The sequence below is a fragment of the Ailuropoda melanoleuca genome, chromosome 8 (genome assembly GCF_002007445.2).
Source record: "Ailuropoda melanoleuca isolate Jingjing chromosome 8, ASM200744v2, whole genome shotgun sequence".
NCBI lineage: Eukaryota > Metazoa > Chordata > Mammalia > Carnivora > Ursidae > Ailuropoda > Ailuropoda melanoleuca.
Genome location: NC_048225.1, coordinates 55997136 through 56014804, shown reverse-complemented (window position 1 = coordinate 56014804; position 17669 = coordinate 55997136). Strand labels below are relative to the sequence as shown.

Genomic DNA, 17669 nt, shown 5'->3' with positions numbered 1-17669 from the left:
GCCATGAGTGCTGGGGCCGTGCCCCAAGGGGCTGAGCCTCTCCTGCTCAGCCTGGCCCTGATGCTGCAGTTCTGGCTGCTCGGCTGAGTCTAGCCCTACCCAGACATCCTCTCTGCATGCCCCCAGTTTGGATGACCGAGCTGGGCATCGAGGGAGCCCTAGGCGTGCCTCCATCCATTATGCATCCTTCTGTCATCCCGTTCCTGCTCCATGGTGGGGCTTGGGGTTTCTCTGGCAGTCGGTTCAAATAAAAAGACTGACACATCCATGTCCGATGAATTATTTTGGTTTGAGTGGGGAGATGACAGAGTCCACAGCTTCTGGATTCCTTCAGATCAGAGAAGTGAGACCTGGGTTTGAATCCCAGCTTTGCTACTGACTATGCCAAAGTGAAACAGTTGCCTGTCTATTCTAAAGCTTAGTTTCCTCCTCAGTAAAATGGGGATAATGGTCCTTCTTTCCCTCTGGGTTGGTAAATACAAAGGAGCTGTTGCCCAGAAAGCATGTAAGCCCAGTGCCTGTACTTTAACAGTCCTCAGGGATTCTGCTGCTCTTGCAGCCACAAATGAGAGCCAGGTCCAGGGCTTTGTTACTTATATTGGTCCCCTTTCTCCCGGGCCCTGTCTGCCTGGCTCTGTGCTCAGCTCTGCAATGGGGAAGCTGGGGATGGGAGTCCAGGGAAGGCTCTGGATTCCCAGTGGGGGTGAAAAAAGTTCGCACACGATATAGATTGAAGGGACAGAGTTGAGCCTTGGATCCTCAGAGGAGGAAGAGAGAAGACTGGGGGGCGGAGGGCAGCCTGGGAGGTTCCCGGAAGAAGAAATGCCCAAGAGCCTTGAATTGGTTTAGCTGAGTCCTAGAGGCTTGGATGGAAAAAGGCTGGACACTCTTAGGGGCTTCCCAGGGGCAGGAGCCTCACTTCTCCTCTGGCAACTTTGTCCCTTTCAGGGATTGCTAGGTATGCCTATCCTGTCTTTGCCCAGCCCCCAGGAACTGGGCCTTAGTTGATCTCTGGGTCTCCCTCTTGCCCTTTCCCCCTGGGTAAGTCTTTGTCTCTACATTCCCTTCACAGTTATCCCCAGAGAGCCACAGGTCCCTGTCTGAGAACACCAGGTGTGAAGGGTCATCAAGCTAGGACTAGAACCCAGGTGTGAAGAAGACTCCTAGTCCAGGCCTCTCCCCTCCCCACCGCACCAAGGTGCTCCCTTCAGGGCACTCACCTTCCCTCATACCTAGAGCTGAGTGACAGGGAAGTCGGGCAGTTTGTGGAGGATGACTTATGGGCTTCCTGGAGGAGTCTGGAGACACTGGGATGTATGGGGGTGTCTGTTAGCTACTATATTTATCTAGTCTGGAAGGCCCCCACAGAGCCCATTCCGCGTCCCAGGCTTTGTTCCAGCTGGGTTAAGCCAATGCATATTTGAAATGGAGGAAGGAGCTTGTCGGGACTGACCCAGACACAGGTTCAACTGAGCAAAGTGAAAGTTCTCTCCCAGGTTAAAGGCGATCTGCCGACAGCGGGCTAGGAGTTGGCAGCAGCGGGAGCCAGGCTGGAAGCCTGCGCCTTTAAGGAGCCAAGGGGCGGAGGGGCGGGGCAGGAAGCGGACTCCCGGGAGACGCTGCCACCGGCTAGGTCTTTTTGGGGGGGAAGGGGCGGGCTAGACCCTCTGTGGGCCCCGCCCCTTTTCCGGCGACCGGTACCCCTCTCGCCCTGCGCGGGAGGGGAGGGCGCCCGGGGGAGTCTGAGCGTACCGGCTCTGGGGACCTCCCGGGTCGGCGTCCCGCCCACAAAGGCTCAAGTTTGTCGTCTTGGAGCGAGTAGCTGGGGCGGGGGCGGGTGCTAATAATACCCGTTCGTTCTGGCGCCGCGCTTTACAGTTTACACAGCTGTCACCTTCGTTACTCCTTAATTAATAATAAAAATAGCCGCTGTTCTGGAGGCTTACTGGATGCCAGGCCCTGTGCCGAGAGATTTACAAGCACAGTCCCATTGAGTCGGCCCTCATAACATTGTCCCCACTTTGCAGAGCGGGAAGGCGAGGCGCGGAGGGGTGCCGTGACTTGCCCGAGGTCACTCTACGGGTCAGCGGCTCCGGGATCGAGACGGGGGGCCGGGGAAGGCGGGGCGCGGGTGCTACCCCCGGCTCTGCAGAGAGCCGCGGGGGCGGAGCGCCGGGCGGGGCGGAAGGCGGGGGGGGGTGCAGCGGCAGAGGATGGCCATCTTAAGTGGCCGCTGAGAGTCAAGGGCCGCTTCCCCCGGGAAGGGGGCATCGGAGCGGCACAGGAGGTGGGGGTCAGCGCTCGGCGGCGGCGGCTCTGGGGAAAAGTCGGGAGCCCAGGGGTTTGAGGGAACTTTCTTCTAGAAGGGCAGTGGTGGGGGAGGGGGTGCGCCTGATCTCGGGCTGCTGAACCCCTCAAGGCCCGGGCCTGCGGGTATGGGGGATGGTGCCAGGGAACTTGGCCGGGAGAGGGGAAGGGCTCTGCCCCGGCTGCGAGGGGTTGCCAGGGACGGTGCGTGGGGATTCGAGGACACTGGACCTTGTCTGAGGGTTTGTGGGAGATCAGGTTTCTATGGAGGGGATTTCTCCCCTTGGGATTTGTAGGGGGCTGGACCCAGTGGAGTTTGGGGGTTCAGGTCTAAGAGGGCCTGGATTTCACGGGAGTTGAGAGTCCGGGCCGCTCGGATAATGAGGACAGGGAAGAGGTTCATCTTGGATCCCTCGCGGGTTTTGAAAACTCGACCCGACCCTTTGAGGCTGCAAGGGAGGTGAATGGAAAAGATTTGGGGTGGAATTAGACGTTTATGGGAACTGGGGATCATATCGTTGCGATTGTTGGAGGGGGCTAACTCTCCGGAGAGGGAGCCGGGATCCCAAAATGTCCAGGAGAAGGGTGGGGGAACTTGACCTTCGTTGGGGGGGGCGGTGGATCTCCTAGGGGTGGTGATGGCGGGGCAGGATCATTGTGGGTTTGGGGGGTCCCGCGTCCTGCGGGAACGCGGGGGCCCTCATCCCCACCGGGAAGAGGGTGGGGGTAGGGACCGAAAAAAAAAAAAAAAAAAAAAAAAAAAAAAAAAAAAAAAAAAAAAAAAAAAAAAAAAAAAAAAAAAAAAANGTGCGCTATGGCCTCGGCCAACGGGGCGCCGGGCCCGGGGGGTGCGGGGCCCGGGGGCGCGCTGGGCAGCCCGGCCCCCGCCTGGTACCACCGCGACCTGAGCCGCGCTGCCGCCGAGGAGCTGCTAGCCCGGGCAGGCCGCGATGGCAGCTTCCTGGTCCGAGACAGCGAGAGCGTGGCGGGAGCCTTCGCGCTCTGTGTCCTGTGAGTGGGGCTGGGGCTCCCGGCGGGCAGGGGCGCGGCCCCGGGTTCCCGGCCTGTGTGCGGAGGGCCTGGGACAGTGGGACGCTAGCGCCCCCAACAGTGGGGGCTTTGGCTTTAAGCCGGGGCTAAGGAAGGATGCAGGGGGCACTTCCTTCCTACTGTGTGTCTGGGGACACTTTCTGGGGGCATGGAGGGCAGTGTGTGGGGTCCTGCTAGCCAGGGTGGCTGTAATGGGGGAAAATGCAGGGAGTCTCTGGCAGAGCCCCTCAGGCACCCTTCAGGCAGAAGGGGCAGGAGGAGTGAGGATGTGTGGATGTGCATTCCAGGGTTGTGTGTAGTTTTGTTTATACAGGGATTGGGTTTCTGAGCAGTAGGCATAGAGGGAGTTGGGGCCAGAGAGACCAATGGGTGTGTGCGGATGCCCAGCAGCTTCCTTAGGGGTCCTTTCTATGCCCCCAGGATTGATGTTGGGACTTATGTGGCTGTAGATGTCTGGGGCTGGGGAGCAGAGTGGTGTTGAGAAGGAGGGGGGAGGCAAGGCTATCTGCGGCCATGTCATTATTTCATAAATCAGCGAGCATGCCTATGTGCGCTGGTCCTGGGTATCTGGCTGCCCTAGCCCTGAGCTCTGGGTGCTGAGTGTGGGCTAGACTTGGCAGCTCTCTGAGTGGGTCTGGTTCTGTGCCTGTGTCCATCAGCTGTGTGTGGCAGTGGTTCTGGGTCAATTTGGTGGGTTTGGCGTCATCTCCCTGAGGTGTCTCCTGTGCCCCATGGTCTGATACTAGGTGGACTCCTGTGGGCGCTGTTAGGGTCTGATTATATTCCTGCTTAGCCCTGTGAACCCTCCCAAACCCCTATCTTTCTGTCCCTTATGCTTCTGTTCTCTTCATTTCTTTGGGGGCGCACTGGCCTAGGCCAGTAGTTCTCATTTGGGGTTACTTTACCTCTCAGGGACATTTGGCAATGTTTGGAGACGTTTTTGGTTGTCACAACGGGGATAGTGCTACTGGCATCTAGTGGGTAAAAGCCAGTAGTGATGCCGCTAAACATTCTGCAATGCATAGGACAGTCCCTCACGACTAAGAATTGCGCCATCCAAAATGTTAGTGGCTTGGGCAGTGGACCTGAAGAGGAAGGGGGTCTCCTAAGTCTCAGCTTATGCCCCAAGTCTGGCAGACTTGGACTAGGAGAGACTAGCAAGGGACTACTTCGGCAGATGAATATCCTAGAGTCCTGCCTCCCAGCCCCCTCTGGGGCATACCCCCTAATTAGGGAGGGTAGGGAGGCAGGTGCTCGGTCAGTTGTTGAGTGGGAGGGGGACAGCTGGGCCTGTGTCTGGGGGAGGAACATTATTGTCCCAGGAGTGGAGAGTCCTGGCTCCACTGCCAGGGGAGGAGATGGGTGGAGCGAGGGTCTCTCTGTGTCGGGGGCTTCAGCTTTGCCAGCTCACTCTGGCTACTCCTTCCATCTCAAGAGCCCAGGGATGGGGGGGGTGTCAGAAATGGGATAGAAGCCTGAGAGTAGGTGATCAGAAACATACTTGCTTACCTGTATATATACCCACATGTCCATGGGTGACATTTCAGGACACAGCCCTGCTCTCACAGGCACAGGCAATCTGACAGCCGGCCAGGATACAGGCCCTGGCCTCTGCTCTGGCTTAAAGTCCCAGCTCGGCCTTTTACTTACTCTGCGACCGTAGTCAAGTTGCTTTTCCTCTTTGAGCCTATTTTCTCTTCTGGAGAATGGGGAGGATACTAATATCTGTATCCAAATGTGAGGATTAAATGAAATCACATCTGTAGGGTGTCTCACAGACACGGCGCATGAATGGGATGATATTATTGTAAATACGGTCCACAGGGTGGTACCCACACACACACCTGCACACGGTGTTGCCCCGTCAGCAGCCACGAGAGCACCTGAAGGGGGCTTACTTGAGTGGAGGGGATGGACTGTGGCCAAGTTGTAGGGTCCCCTCAAATGGGCATTTGGTCCTCTCTGGTGCCCACAGGGGCCCGGGTGGCTCCCTTGAGCAAGCCTACCTGAGGTATGGCCACGGAGGGAGACTTCCGTCCGCGCCGAGTGTGGCCCGCGCTGCCCAGGCCTGGCTCAGCTGTCACCTGCTCAGCTGTTGCTGCCATCTGTCAGCACCGCTCTTGCTCCTCCTCAGCTTGGGGCTCTTAGAGGCCTGGGTCTCCCAAAGGGGGCCCCCTTGGGCCATCCCAATTTCCTGGTGTCTGGGGAAGCAGGGAGAAGGCCTGGATACCCGCATACTTCCCAGCAGAACGGCCCGACACACGCAGCTCCCGCAGAGCCAGACAGCAACGGAAACACAGACGGCAGGCGCACACATGTGTTAGCACATCTCCTGTGTGTGCAAACAGAAGTTCCCCAGGCTTCTGAGGACTCTTACTCTGGCAGGGGGCCAGAGCTGGTACCACAGCCCAGAGGGGCTGTTTAGACAGCTGTGGAGGCCGCAAAAGAGCTGCCTGTTGCTTCCCGGGCCCTGTGGTGGGTGTGGAGCCTATGTAGGTCTGGGTGGAGGGGTGGCCTGTGGGGGCGGGGGGGGNGGAGGCCGCAAAAGAGCTGCCTGTTGCTTCCCGGGCCCTGTGGTGGGTGTGGAGGGGGGGGGGCTGGTCATTCCTGCTCTTGTTGGCAACACTAGCAGGATAGAAGTGCACTGGCTTCATCATTAACCCTGTGCAGCCTGAGCAAAAGGTTTTAGGAGAATCAAGCTGAGGGAGCCGAGGGCGAGCCCCAGAGCCGGAGGAAGGCGTGCCTTGGGGCTTAGACCCCAGCCAGGGGGCGACAGATTCTGACCCTTGCTTTGTCATCAGGTATCAGAAGCACGTACATACATATCGAATTCTACCTGATGGCGAAGACTTCCTGGCTGTGCAGGTGGGAGCCTGGATCCTGAGCCCTGACCTTGATTCCATCCTGGGCTTGGGATCAGCTGGCTGACCCTTCTCCCCTCCTCGCTGGTTCTCAGACCTCGCAGGGCGTGCCCGTGCGCCGTTTCCAGACCCTGGGCGAGCTCATTGGCTTGTATGCGCAGCCCAATCAGGGCCTTGTGTGTGCCCTGCTGCTGCCTGTGGAGCGGGAGCGAGAGCCAGAGCCACCCGACGACCGTGATATCTCAGGTGCTGCCCGCCTTGCCGAGTGTGGGTGCCTTCCCTGCCCCTTCCCCAGACACTGCCTGCTTCTTGCCTCCCATCTTCTCAACATGCCCCCCCCGAAACCCCCTGCTCCTAACCGTGATGCCGGGGCCCTTTACCCCACTTCCATGGAAGTATCTGATAGCCACAGCACCCCCATACTTAACTGAGAAAGGGAGGCCCACTGACTCCTGTCCACAGATGGCGAGGACGAGAAGCCGCCGCTGCCCCCGCGTTCTGGCTCCACCAGCGTTTCTGCGCCCGTGGGGCCCAGCAGCCCCCCAGCAGCCCCTGAGACTCCCACAACTCCAGCTGCTGAGAGGTAAGACCACAACCCCCTACATGGAGCAGGAATTCCCTTTCTCCTGTGAGAACTGTGTCCTCATCGAAGGGGGAGAGAGCTTCTAAGCCCCCACTCCACCCCCAGGGACCTTCAGCCCATGTCAGCCCCAGAGGCAGACACCCTGATCCTGGTGCTCTGATCACTACCAGTACCATCTCCTCCAGGGATGGGGGGGAGTGCTGGGACAGGGTCCGCAGGTCCTTCACTGACTTCTTAACCCTCCCTGAAGTGCCCCCAATGGGCTGAGCACTGTCTCGCACGAGTACCTGAAGGGTAGCTACGGACTGGACCTGGAGGCTGTGCGAGGCGGAGCCAGCAGCCTGCCGCACCTTACCCGCACCCTTGCCACCTCATGCCGCAGGCTGCACAGGTACCTGGGCCGTCCAGCCCCGTGCGTGCAGCCCCTCTTCCGACCTGTCCCCACCTGCCCCTTGTTGCACAAATGTCCTAACCTCTGAGCTCTGGCCCTGAACAGGGATCCAGCTGTTGTTTCCCGACTTTTCCTCACCTGAACCCCTGTATCCTCATGGTGGAGGCTGAAGCCACCCCCTCAGCCCCCTTCCCTGTACTTGGGTTGGGGTGGGGGAGTTCTGACCAGTTGTCTCCCCTAGTGAGGTGGACAAGGTCCTGTCGGGCCTGGAGATCCTGTCCAAGGTGTTTGACCAGCAGAGCTCTCCCATGGTGACCCGCCTTTTGCAGCAGCAGGTGGGATTATGAGGAGGCCTGTGGGGAAGGGGCTCATGTCTGGGGCTGGCTGGGGGACCCCCTGCTTGCTGGCTTCATGTACAAGCCTCGTTCTTTTTCTGTGCAGAATCCACCGCAGACAGGGGAGCAAGAACTAGAGAGCCTGGTGCTGAAGCTGTCAGTGTTAAAGGACTTCCTGTCAGGCATCCAGAAGAAGGTAGCCTGACTCCCGACCTCTGGCCTGACCTACCAGTCCCTGACTGCATTGGCCTGACTGATCTCAACCCTGAATCTGCAGTTTAGCGTTGACCCCAGCATCACCATGTCCCTCCTGGCCCCAGCTCTCCGCATGTCCCCCTGACCTTGCCTGCCCTTCCCCACTCCAGGCCCTGAAGGCCCTGCAGGACATGAGCTCCACAGCGCCGCCGGCTCCGCTGCAGCCGTCCATACGGAAGGCCAAGACCATCCCGGTGCAGGCCTTTGAGGTACACGGCGGGGTCGGGTGGGGCCTCCTGGGGCAAAGGGCCATTGGAGGTGAAGGGGGTGTCCCCTGCCCGAGGTCTTTTCAGCAGCCCCCACCTCCTGACCTGCAGGTGAAGCTGGATGTGACCCTGGGCGACCTGACCAAGATCGGGAAGTCGCAGAAGTTCACGCTGAGCGTGGATGTGGAGGGCGGGCGGCTGGTGCTGCTGCGGAGACAGCGGGACTCGCAGGAGGACTGGACGACCTTCACGCATGACCGCAGTGAGCCAGGGCCTGACCTGGGGCAGTGGGCAGGGCGGCCTCCAGGCCTCGGTGGGTGGGCCGGGGTGACTGTCCTCCATTCCCTAGTCCGCCAGCTCATTAAGTCCCAGCGTGTCCAGAACAAGCTGGGCGTCGTGTTCGAGAAGGAGAAGGACCGGACACAGCGCAAGGACTTCATCTTCGTCAGTGCCCGGGTGAGCGCACGCTGGGCTGGGCCCGGGGGGCCGCAGGGGTCCCTGCGGGGTGGGAGAGAGGAGACGTGTGACGTAGGTGGGTTGTCCCTCCCGGCAGGGGTGGGTCTGACAGGGCAGAGAGGATACTATTGAGATGGATGGCCCGAGGGTGCAGTCAAAGGTCCATTCAGTGAACACTTCTTGAGCGCCTGTGATATGTTGGAGTGGCAGCCCAGACAGGCATGACCCTCCCCTCGTGGGCGCTCCCCTAACTGGCTGCTGTCCCCCCAGAAGCGGGAGGCCTTCTGCCAGCTACTGCAGCTCATGAAGAACAAACACTCCAAGCAAGACGAGCCCGACATGATCTCCGTCTTCATAGGCACCTGGAACATGGGTCAGGCCCAGGCTGGGGCTGGGGGAGGAGACAGGAATAGCCCCAGGTCAGAGGCCTGACTGCCCCCATCCGCTTCACCTCCAGGAAGCGTGCCACCTCCGAAGAACGTGACCTCTTGGTTCACATCGAAGGGTCTGGGGAAAACCCTGGATGAGGTCACAGTGACCATACCCCATGACATCTATGTCTTCGGGACCCAGGAGAACTCGGTGGGCGACCGCGAGTGGCTGGACCTGCTACGCGGGGGCCTCAAGGAGCTCACAGACCTGGATTACCGCCCGGTGAGGGGGGGTCATCTTGTCCAGTCCCCCCTCCTCGGACACCACCCCAGACTAGCCTGCTTGGCTTTACGGGGGACCCTGGAGAGCACAACTTGATTGGCTTTCCCTCTGGTCCCTGAGCGATAAGGAGCTCTAACAAGTCCTTCGTGCTGTGGGAACACGCTGTTTCTCTCCGGCCCCTCAGGAGAAAGGGGAGCAGGGGGGATGTCGATAGTACCCCAGCCCAGGGCAGGGGTGACCTCGAGCCCTCTACCCAGATCGCCATGCAGTCGCTGTGGAACATCAAGGTAGCTGTGCTGGTCAAGCCAGAGCACGAGAACCGAATCAGCCACGTCAGTACGTCCAGCGTGAAGACTGGCATCGCCAACACCCTGGGTGAGCTGGGTGGGCAGGATCTTTCTGTCCACACCTCCTGCTTCCTCTCCAGACCCACAGTCTCCCCTTTTTGGGTGGTCTCAGCTTTCTCATATAGAACTTTGAACCCTGTAAAGCAGGGTTCAAATGTCTTCTAGCACCACCAGGAAGGCAGGGCCAGGATAACTGTCTCCATTTCATAGAGGATAAACCTCAAAAAAACCAAAAAACATTCAGGCCCAGGGTTGCTAGTGACCTGTTTAAGGTCACACAGCTAGTACGTGGTGGAGCCGTCATAGCGCCCAGGCCTCTTGGTTTGTGGTCCAGTGTTCCCTGCGCAGAGATTCTGTTCAGAAACTGCAGGTCCTTTCAGCTTCAGCCCTGGGATCCCCTGTGATCTCCAGGGGCTTTGCTTACACATGCAGAGAGACTCAGGCCATCCAGATGGACTGCGTGTGCCCTGTGCGGCCCCCTGGAAAGGGGGGGGATACGTTCAGAGGCCTGCCTGCCTCAGCCGGGGGGGGTGCTGGGAGTGGGAAGGTCTTCCCACCACTGCTTCAGGGGCAGAGGGGAAGTTGGGCGGGCCTCCAGGGGTGACACAGGCCTCCCTCTTGCCGGCCCTGACAGGAAACAAGGGGGCTGTGGGAGTCTCCTTCATGTTCAACGGCACCTCATTTGGCTTCGTGAACTGCCACCTCACCTCGGGAAATGAGAAAACTGCCCGGTGAGGGGCGCCTTTCCAAGTCCTTACCCTCATTCCTTACTCACCTGAGACCTGTCCCCTCTCCCATATCCCAGTGCATGACCTTCCTACATCCCCGTCCCCAGAGACCGCCTTCTCCCTTGTCCCAACTCAAGACTTCTCTACCTTGACCTCGCTCCCAGCTCTTTCCTCTGTGCCCAGGGACCCTGATCCGCACCCCATCCCTGACCCCAGAGACGTCTTACCTTCCTGCCAGTCCCTGGCCCCTGACCCTGGGGACCTCCCTCCATAGGCGGAACCAGAACTACCTGGACATTCTGCGGCTGCTCTCGCTGGGCGACCGGCAGCTCAGTGCCTTTGATATCTCTCTGCGTTTCACTCACCTCTTCTGGTTTGGGGACCTCAACTACCGCCTGGACATGGATATCCAGGTGCGAACAGGGCTGCTGGGCGGCTGGGAGGGAAACTGGGCTGGGGGCCAGTTGGGCCCCCAGCTTTGGCTCTGGTTCTGGCTCCGGCTCCAGAGGGAGTTGCCAGCCGCTGTGTCTTCACCACAGGAGATCCTAAACTACATCAGCAGGAAGGAGTTTGAGCCCCTGCTCAGGGTGGACCAGCTTAACTTGGAACGCGAGAAGCACAAGGTCTTCCTTCGATTCAGTGAGTGTGGGCCCGGCAGGTCTGCGAGGGCTAGGGCCCTTATGATATCTCTGGGTGTTCAGGGCCCTGACCCTTGCTTGTTCCCTGCCTTCCCTAGGTGAGGAGGAGATCTCCTTCCCGCCCACCTACCGCTACGAGCGGGGCTCCCGGGACACGTATGCCTGGCACAAGCAGAAGCCAACTGGGGTGAGCGAAGGGAACGGGCAGGGGACCTTGGGAGACTCCTCTGGGCTGCAGTGAATCAAGAGTGCGTGTCTGGTCAGGGTCTGGCCGGTTGCTATTCCAGCTTCGGTGGCCCCTCTAAGGCCTCAGGGGTGGGTGATCCCGGGTGCTGTGAGGACCCAAGAGGGGAGGTGGGTGCTGAGGCCTGGGGTGGTGGCAGTGCGAAGCTTCGTCAGCTCTACTGTGGGGCTCACCTGAGCAACCCCAGCCTTCGGCTCTGAACGTGCTGCCATCCCCTGCCCCAGGTCCGGACCAATGTGCCTTCATGGTGTGACCGAATTCTCTGGAAATCCTACCCTGAGACCCACATCATCTGCAATTCCTACGGTCAGAGTCTCCTGGACCGGGTGATGGGCAGTCCTGGGTGGTCACAGTCCCGATACTGCCCTGGCTTTGGGAAGTAGGAGCAGAGAGTAAAGAGTTGGCCCTGAGCTCCCATTCCTATCCCAGGTTGCACTGATGACATCGTCACCAGTGACCACTCCCCCGTGTTTGGGACATTTGAGGTTGGAGTGACCTCTCAGTTCATCTCCAAGAAAGGTGACTGTTCTGGATGTGCTTGTGGGTGGGTGGGCACAGGGGTGGCCGGGGGATGTGCATCGGTTTGACTCTATCTGTGTGTGCGCATGTTTGGGTGTGTACATATATGTGCAGGACTGTTTTTGAATATGAACTGCCTGAGGGTGTATGTGTGCCCGGGGCCCTGTGGAAGGTACGTGCCCTTGAGTGTGTGTATATCTGTGAATGGAAACACGCACAGATACTTGTATTTGCCTGGAGCCACGTGTGTACCCTGAGTGTGCCTAGTAGTGTGGGAGACTGTTGGCAGGCAGTCCCTGCAGGTGTTCTGGTCTCCCAACCCCATTCTTAGATGGTCTCTCATCCTTGGGTTGTCTGTTTGCCTGGTCCAGGGTCTGGGCTTTGGGGTCTCCCCACGGGTTGCTTGGGATTGGGGAGGTCCCTCCTGGCCATCCCTCCTCCTCTGCCGGGGCCCCTGATTTCTTGTCCCAGGGCTCAGTGTCCATCGTGTTCCCCCTGCCCCCCTCTCCGCCCTCCTGACTGCCTTCCTCCCTTTGCCCCTCAGGGCTCTCAAAGACTTCGGACCAGGCCTACATTGAGTTTGAGAGCATCGAGGCCATTGTGAAGACGGCCAGCCGCACCAAGTTCTTTATTGAGTTCTACTCCACCTGCCTGGAGGGTCAGAGGCGGGCCGAGGCTGGGTGTGGCCAAGAGGGATGGGGAGCCCGAGGTGCCCAGAGCAGTCAGCCCCTTGGATGGGGGAAGGGAAGCCATCAGGTGGCGCTCAGTTGGCTATCCCCCACCCTCTCCCCAGAGTACAAAAAGAGCTTTGAGAATGATGCCCAGAGCAGTGACAACATCAACTTTCTCAAGGTGCAGTGGTCTTCACGCCAGCTGCCCACGGTGAGGCTTTTGGCAGGGCCTGGGCCTGTCGGTGAGGGCACAAGGAGAGGGGTGGCGGAGAGCATGTGGCTCGTTCTCGTGCGAGTGTGTGTGTGTGTGTGTGGTGGGGCTGGGCATGAGTAAGGGTGAGGGCATTCGCTTTATTTGGGGGGTGTGGGGCCAAGTTGCAGGTACATTTATCCATTCATAAATACTTTTCGAGCCTTTGCTAAATATCAGGTCCTGTGTTGGCCGCTGAGAATGTAGAAAATGAATGACAATGCCGTGAAATGTTATGAGAGGCCCACGTGGGGCTGTGTCTTCTACATTAAGGATTTGGGATCTTTCCTTAGTAGTGGAGTGGGAGTGAGCATGGACCCGTCTGAGGGTAGCGGTGAGTGGTGTCAGGGGCAGGAGGGAGTGGTTGAGGCTCTGTTCCTCATTGGGCCTCTCTGCTCCCCAGCTCAAGCCCATTCTGGCTGATATCGAGTACCTGCAGGACCAGCATCTCCTGCTCACGGTCAAGTCCATGGATGGCTACGAGTCCTATGGTGAGGGGCGGGGGAGGGGTGCCGAAGGGCACAGAAAGCCAAGCAGAGCTCTAGGAAGTTTGGCAATCTGCCGGTCTGCCCCATCTTCCCTTCAGGGGAGTGCGTGGTGGCGCTCAAGTCCATGATTGGCAGCACAGCCCAGCAGTTCCTGACCTTCCTGTCCCACCGCGGCGAGGAGACAGGCAACATCCGTGGTTCCATGAAGGTGCGGGTGCCCACAGAGCGCCTGGGCACCCGTGAGCGACTCTACGGTGGGGGCTCCACTGGGAGGGATATGGGGCATAAGATGGGGTGGTGTGGGCAGGTGTAGGAGGGGTGGCCTGGGGGCAGGGGAGGGCTTGTTAGTATCCCTGGAATATTGGAAGTTATGCAGCCACGGCTGGAAGTGGGCCTGTGTTGAGGAGTAGCTGGAAAAGGCCTGGTAGGCCCAGTGGGTCTCTAGGGTCCAGGACCCCAGTCCCCTCTGAGTCTTCTTTCTCTTCCTCCCCCAGAGTGGATCAGCATTGATAAGGATGAGGCAGGAGCAAAGAGCAAAGCCCCTTCTGTGTCTCGAGGCAGCCAGGATCCCAGGTGAGCTGGGACTGTGCTGGGTGTATCGTGAAGGGGTGCCGGGGGCTCTGGGTCAGCCTCTACCTCATCTCACCTCTGTATACCCTGGCAGGTCAGGGAACCGTAAGCCAGCCCCCGCAGAGGCCTCCTGCCCACTGTCCAAGTTATTCGAAGAACCAGAGAAACCACCACCAACTGGGAGGCCCCCAGCCCCACCTCGAGCTGCCCCCCGGGAGGAGCCCTTAACCTCCAGGTGAGAGAAGGGACCTGTTATCTCCCCACTTCATCTGTGGCCATGCTTGGCTCTCAGGGCCAGCCTGGGGACCGTTTGCTGCTTGAGTGATCTGATGCCCCGTGGCTGGGGCTGCTGGGGCTCTAGACCTGTGGCCCCTCTGGCCCGCCAGGCCTCCCTGACGTGTGGCTCTCTGAGTGCATGGGAGCACAGTCATTCTTTCCTCCCGATTCTGCCTTAAAAAATAGAATCGGAAGTTGTTTTCTGCAAGTTTGCTCCATGCAAACAGACTTAGCTTGAGCTTTCAGTTTGGCCCCAGCCTGGGATTTCTTTCGGTGCGCTCTATGGAACGCTGTCCTACAAGATGCCCCATTGGAAACGGGTTTGTGGTCAGATGAGTTTGGGAAATGGCTCTGGCTAGATTCTTTTCTTAGACAGTCCCAGTGCACATTAGTATTCGCAAAAGCTCTGAGCATGTGGACAGGAAGGAAACCCTTTTTCAACTCTGTTGAATATAGTTTCCCAAACTTAATGGGCCAGGAAACTTCTTTTCCACACAGTAACTATTAATACCCTAGGGAACTGGTGTTTTGTGGATCATACTTGGGGAAAGTGAGGCTTGCTTTCTAATTATATCCAAGTGTTGCTTGAACTTAAATAAAAGCTCCTAGCTGCGGTTTGGTGCTTTTTCACTCACCTTCACCTGTTATCGGTCACCTTGGTTTTATCTTCAGGCTTGAGTAAAACTGACCTGAATCCCTGGGTGAGACTCCTCAGTAGATTGGCCTCAGGTGCCCCCAGAGGCTTTCAAGATCTGGCTGGTCATTCGCATTAACGTCTTTATTGCCCTGCCTCTGGCACCTGTTTTCCCCGATTTAAGCTCAGGTTTCACAAAGTCATGAAAGAAAGACCTGAGAATCTTAGCAAGTCAGGCAAGGAAGTTCAGGGATTATCTGTTCAACTATCATGTCTCCTGGATTTTAGAGGTGAAGACATCAAGGGCCAGCGAGGGAAAGTGATGAGCTCAAGGTCACATGCAGTTCTAGGACCCGGGACCCACAGTCCTGACTCCCAGCCCAGTTCTCCTTCCACTGCACCCGTTGCCTTCACTTTGGTGTCTGGGTCCTGACTTCTTTGTCCTGCTCCCAAACCCAGGTTGAAGGCAGAGGGGGCTCCAGAGCCGGAAGGAGTGGCAGCCCCCCCACCCAAGAACAGCTTCAATAACCCTGCCTACTACGTCCTTGAAGGGGTCCCCCACCAGCTGCTGCCCCCGGAGCCACCCTCGCCTGCCAGGGCCCCTGTCCCACCGGCCACCAAGAACAAAGTGGCCATCACAGTGCCTGCCCCACAGCTGGGGCGCCACCGGCCCCCCCGTGTGGGAGAGGGGAGCTCATCAGACGAGGACTCTGGGGGCACACTGCCCCCTCCAGACTTTCCGCCCCCACCACTGCCAGACTCGGCCATCTTCCTGCCCCCCAGCCTGGATCCTCTGCCAGGGCCAGTGGTCCGGGGCCGCGGCGGGGGTGAGGCCCGTGGCGCACCGCCTCCCAAGGCCCATCCACGACCCCCACTGCCCCCAGGCCCCTCACCTACCAGCACTTTCCTGGGGGAGGTAGCCAGTGGGGACGATCGCTCCTGCTCCGTGCTGCAGATGGCCAAGACGCTGAGTGAGGTGGACTATGCTCCCGCTGGGCCTGGTCGCTCAGTGCTTCTGCCAGGCCCCCTGGAGCTGCAGCCGCCCCGGGGACTGCCCTCGGACTATGGCCGGCCTCTCAGCTTCCCTCCACCTCGCATCCGAGAGAGCATCCAGGAGGACCTGGCAGAGGAGGTGTGTGGACCGGGGGTGGCTGTCTGTGTACCTGAGCGGTGTGCTTGCCCATGGATGGTGGTATCCTTTTACCTCACCACTCAGCACTCCGTGGTGTCCCTTCTGCCCTGAGCTGGGCACTGGGGAGTTGGAAGGACACATGAATCAGCCCCAGTTCTTGGCTCTCCCCCTAAAGCATGGAGTAGAATGTGGCTGTCTGCGGGTGCTCCTCAGTGCTCCCCCTGACATGCCCTATTCCCTCAGGCTCCGTGCCCGCAGGGCGGGCGGGCCAGCGGGCTGGGCGAGGCGGGCATGGGCGCCTGGCTGCGGGCCATCGGTTTGGAGCGCTATGAGGAGGGCCTGGTGCACAATGGCTGGGACGACCTGGAGTTTCTCAGGTGGGGGCGGGGCTGGAGGCGGATGGGGTGGGGCTGGCCCCGGGGGCGGAGCTACGGGCCCTCTAGAGCACTTCGCCCATCTCCCAGCCTCTCTTACCCCTACAGTGACATCACCGAGGAGGACCTGGAGGAGGCTGGGGTGCAGGACCCGGCTCACAAGCGCCTCCTCTTGGACACCCTGCAGCTCAGCAAGTGATAGCGGTGGCACTGCGAAGCTGCGAACTCGGCACCTCTACACCTACACTAAGGGCCAGCCAGAGCCCGGAGGTTGAAAAGTTATGAGGGGTGGGGCAGTACCTCTCTGCCTATTTATTGGGGATCTGCGTTCCCCACTGCCCAATCATTTGGAATGCCCTAATAAGGACATCCTGCCCCTCACCTGCCCCAGGGCTCCGCGGTCAGTTGCCGTGATTACCAAGGACTTAGGTGATTCTGGTGCTGACCTCCCTTTCTGGACCCCTACTCCTAGCCCCCAGGGGTGCCCGTAGGGTCCATTTGGGTACGCCGGGGCCCCCACTTTCACCGCTGTTTCTGCTGCCCTCCGCCTGGCCTGAACCACAGGGGGAGGGGCTCAGCTAGGACCTCTCCCAGCCCCCACTCTGGGGGTGTCCGTCCGGAAATGAAGGAATAGCCCAAGGACCGGGCTGGGGTTTATTTAAGCTTTTCTGCGTGGGTTTAGGGAGGGCGGGCACTTTAATATTATTGGGGCTGGTTGGGGGTGGGGAGAAGGGTCTGGGCCATAAAGTGCTAGTTTGCTTAGTTCTGACTGTCTCCTGATCTATACCACCTTGGGTTGCGAATGAGCGGCTGCAGTGGGTTCCTTGCTGGTTGCAAGCGGGTCAGGCTGTTGCAGGCAGCCTATCCCCATCCTGGGTACTCAGAAGGGTTGCCAGCGTGATGTCTTCAATAAATTAAGTTTTATTTGGATTGAGCAAAACTCACCTTAATAAATTACAAGTTTTTCAAAGGAAAAGAACAACAACAAAAAAAAAAAAAAAAGGAAAAAAAAATCAGAAAAGAGGAAACCCCTCTGTCCCGATGCCCTGGCAGCCAGCCCCACTGCTCTGAACAGGCCTAACCTCTGCGCCAGACCGTTTGGGAATGGGAGGGGATTAATTGGCAGTGGGACCCTTCAGGCGGCTTATTATCCCAACGACAACCAGTTGCGGGTGGCTGGGGCAGCAGGCTGATGGCTAAGGAGAGGAGTGACCCAGCCAGCTGCAGAGCCAGGGGAGGGAGCCAGGCTGTTACTCTACTTAAGGACCCTCACGTTCCAGCACAGTTATTTGATCCCGTTCCAAAGAAAGCCAAGCTGGAAGGGGGAGGGGAGGGTCCCAGTGAAAAGTACTCCGCTCTGCTGGGTGGGGTAGGTGAGGACGAGAGGCCCTGACTTGGTCTCCAAAGCTGGGGAGGGCACACCTAGGGGTCAGACACGGTAGGGGGCGGGGACAGACGGGTGCTTCCAGGAGGGCGCCCAAACGGGAAGGGACTCTGTTAGGTCCTGGAGGGGCAGGGGCGTTTCTGGGGGGCAGGCCCGGAGCCTCCAGAGTCCGGCGGCTAGAAGAGATTGGTCTTCAGGGCCGGGCCAGGCTTCCGGTGGAAGGAGGACAGAACCCCGGAGAAGGGCCCGGGCCCGGGTTCCGCCGGCTGCCAGGCCTTAAGCAGCTCCGCCGCGCCCGCGCCTGGCCCCGCCGCCC

At 59.2% G+C, this 17669-nt stretch overlaps 3 protein-coding genes across 5 annotated transcripts in view; 2 read left to right on the top strand and 1 right to left on the bottom strand.

Annotated features, from left to right (window-relative positions):
- The window catches only part of LOC100482963 (folate receptor alpha), a 29005-nt gene extending 28737 nt beyond the window's left edge, over positions 1-268 (top strand). The window contains exon 6 of the mRNA XM_034666428.1: positions 29-268. Coding sequence (XP_034522319.1) covers positions 29-87 — 59 coding nt within the window. The 3' untranslated portion in view covers positions 88-268. The remainder of the gene's footprint in view (positions 1-28) is intronic.
- Positions 269-3120: 2852 nt separating this feature from the next.
- INPPL1 (inositol polyphosphate phosphatase like 1) lies at positions 3121-16909 on the top strand. 3 transcript variants are annotated; one of them, XM_002927147.4, is made up of 28 exons: positions 3121-3318; positions 6159-6222; positions 6314-6464; positions 6681-6801; positions 7052-7192; positions 7434-7527; positions 7634-7723; positions 7893-7991; positions 8100-8250; positions 8338-8444; positions 8715-8817; positions 8902-9098; positions 9356-9473; positions 10080-10176; positions 10448-10586; positions 10713-10812; positions 10910-10998; positions 11280-11361; positions 11485-11574; positions 12119-12232; positions 12368-12456; positions 12899-12986; positions 13082-13237; positions 13478-13556; positions 13648-13788; positions 14923-15595; positions 15839-15972; positions 16078-16909. In XM_002927147.4, the coding sequence occupies exons 1-28, from the start codon at positions 3122-3124 to the stop codon at positions 16166-16168; spliced, it is 3795 nt and encodes a 1264-aa protein (XP_002927193.3). In that variant the 5' UTR covers position 3121; the 3' UTR covers positions 16169-16909. The 3 variants fall into 3 exon arrangements, with proteins under 3 accessions (XP_002927193.3, XP_034522294.1, XP_034522295.1); XM_034666403.1 differs by lacking the exon at positions 7052-7192; XM_034666404.1 differs by lacking the exon at positions 15839-15972.
- Positions 16910-17468: 559 nt separating this feature from the next.
- Positions 17469-17669, bottom strand: part of PHOX2A (paired like homeobox 2A) — a 4234-nt gene continuing 4033 nt past the window's right edge. Inside the window, exon 4 of the mRNA XM_034666405.1 lies at positions 17469-17669. Within this exon, the coding sequence (XP_034522296.1) occupies positions 17530-17669 (140 nt within the window). The 3' untranslated portion in view covers positions 17469-17529.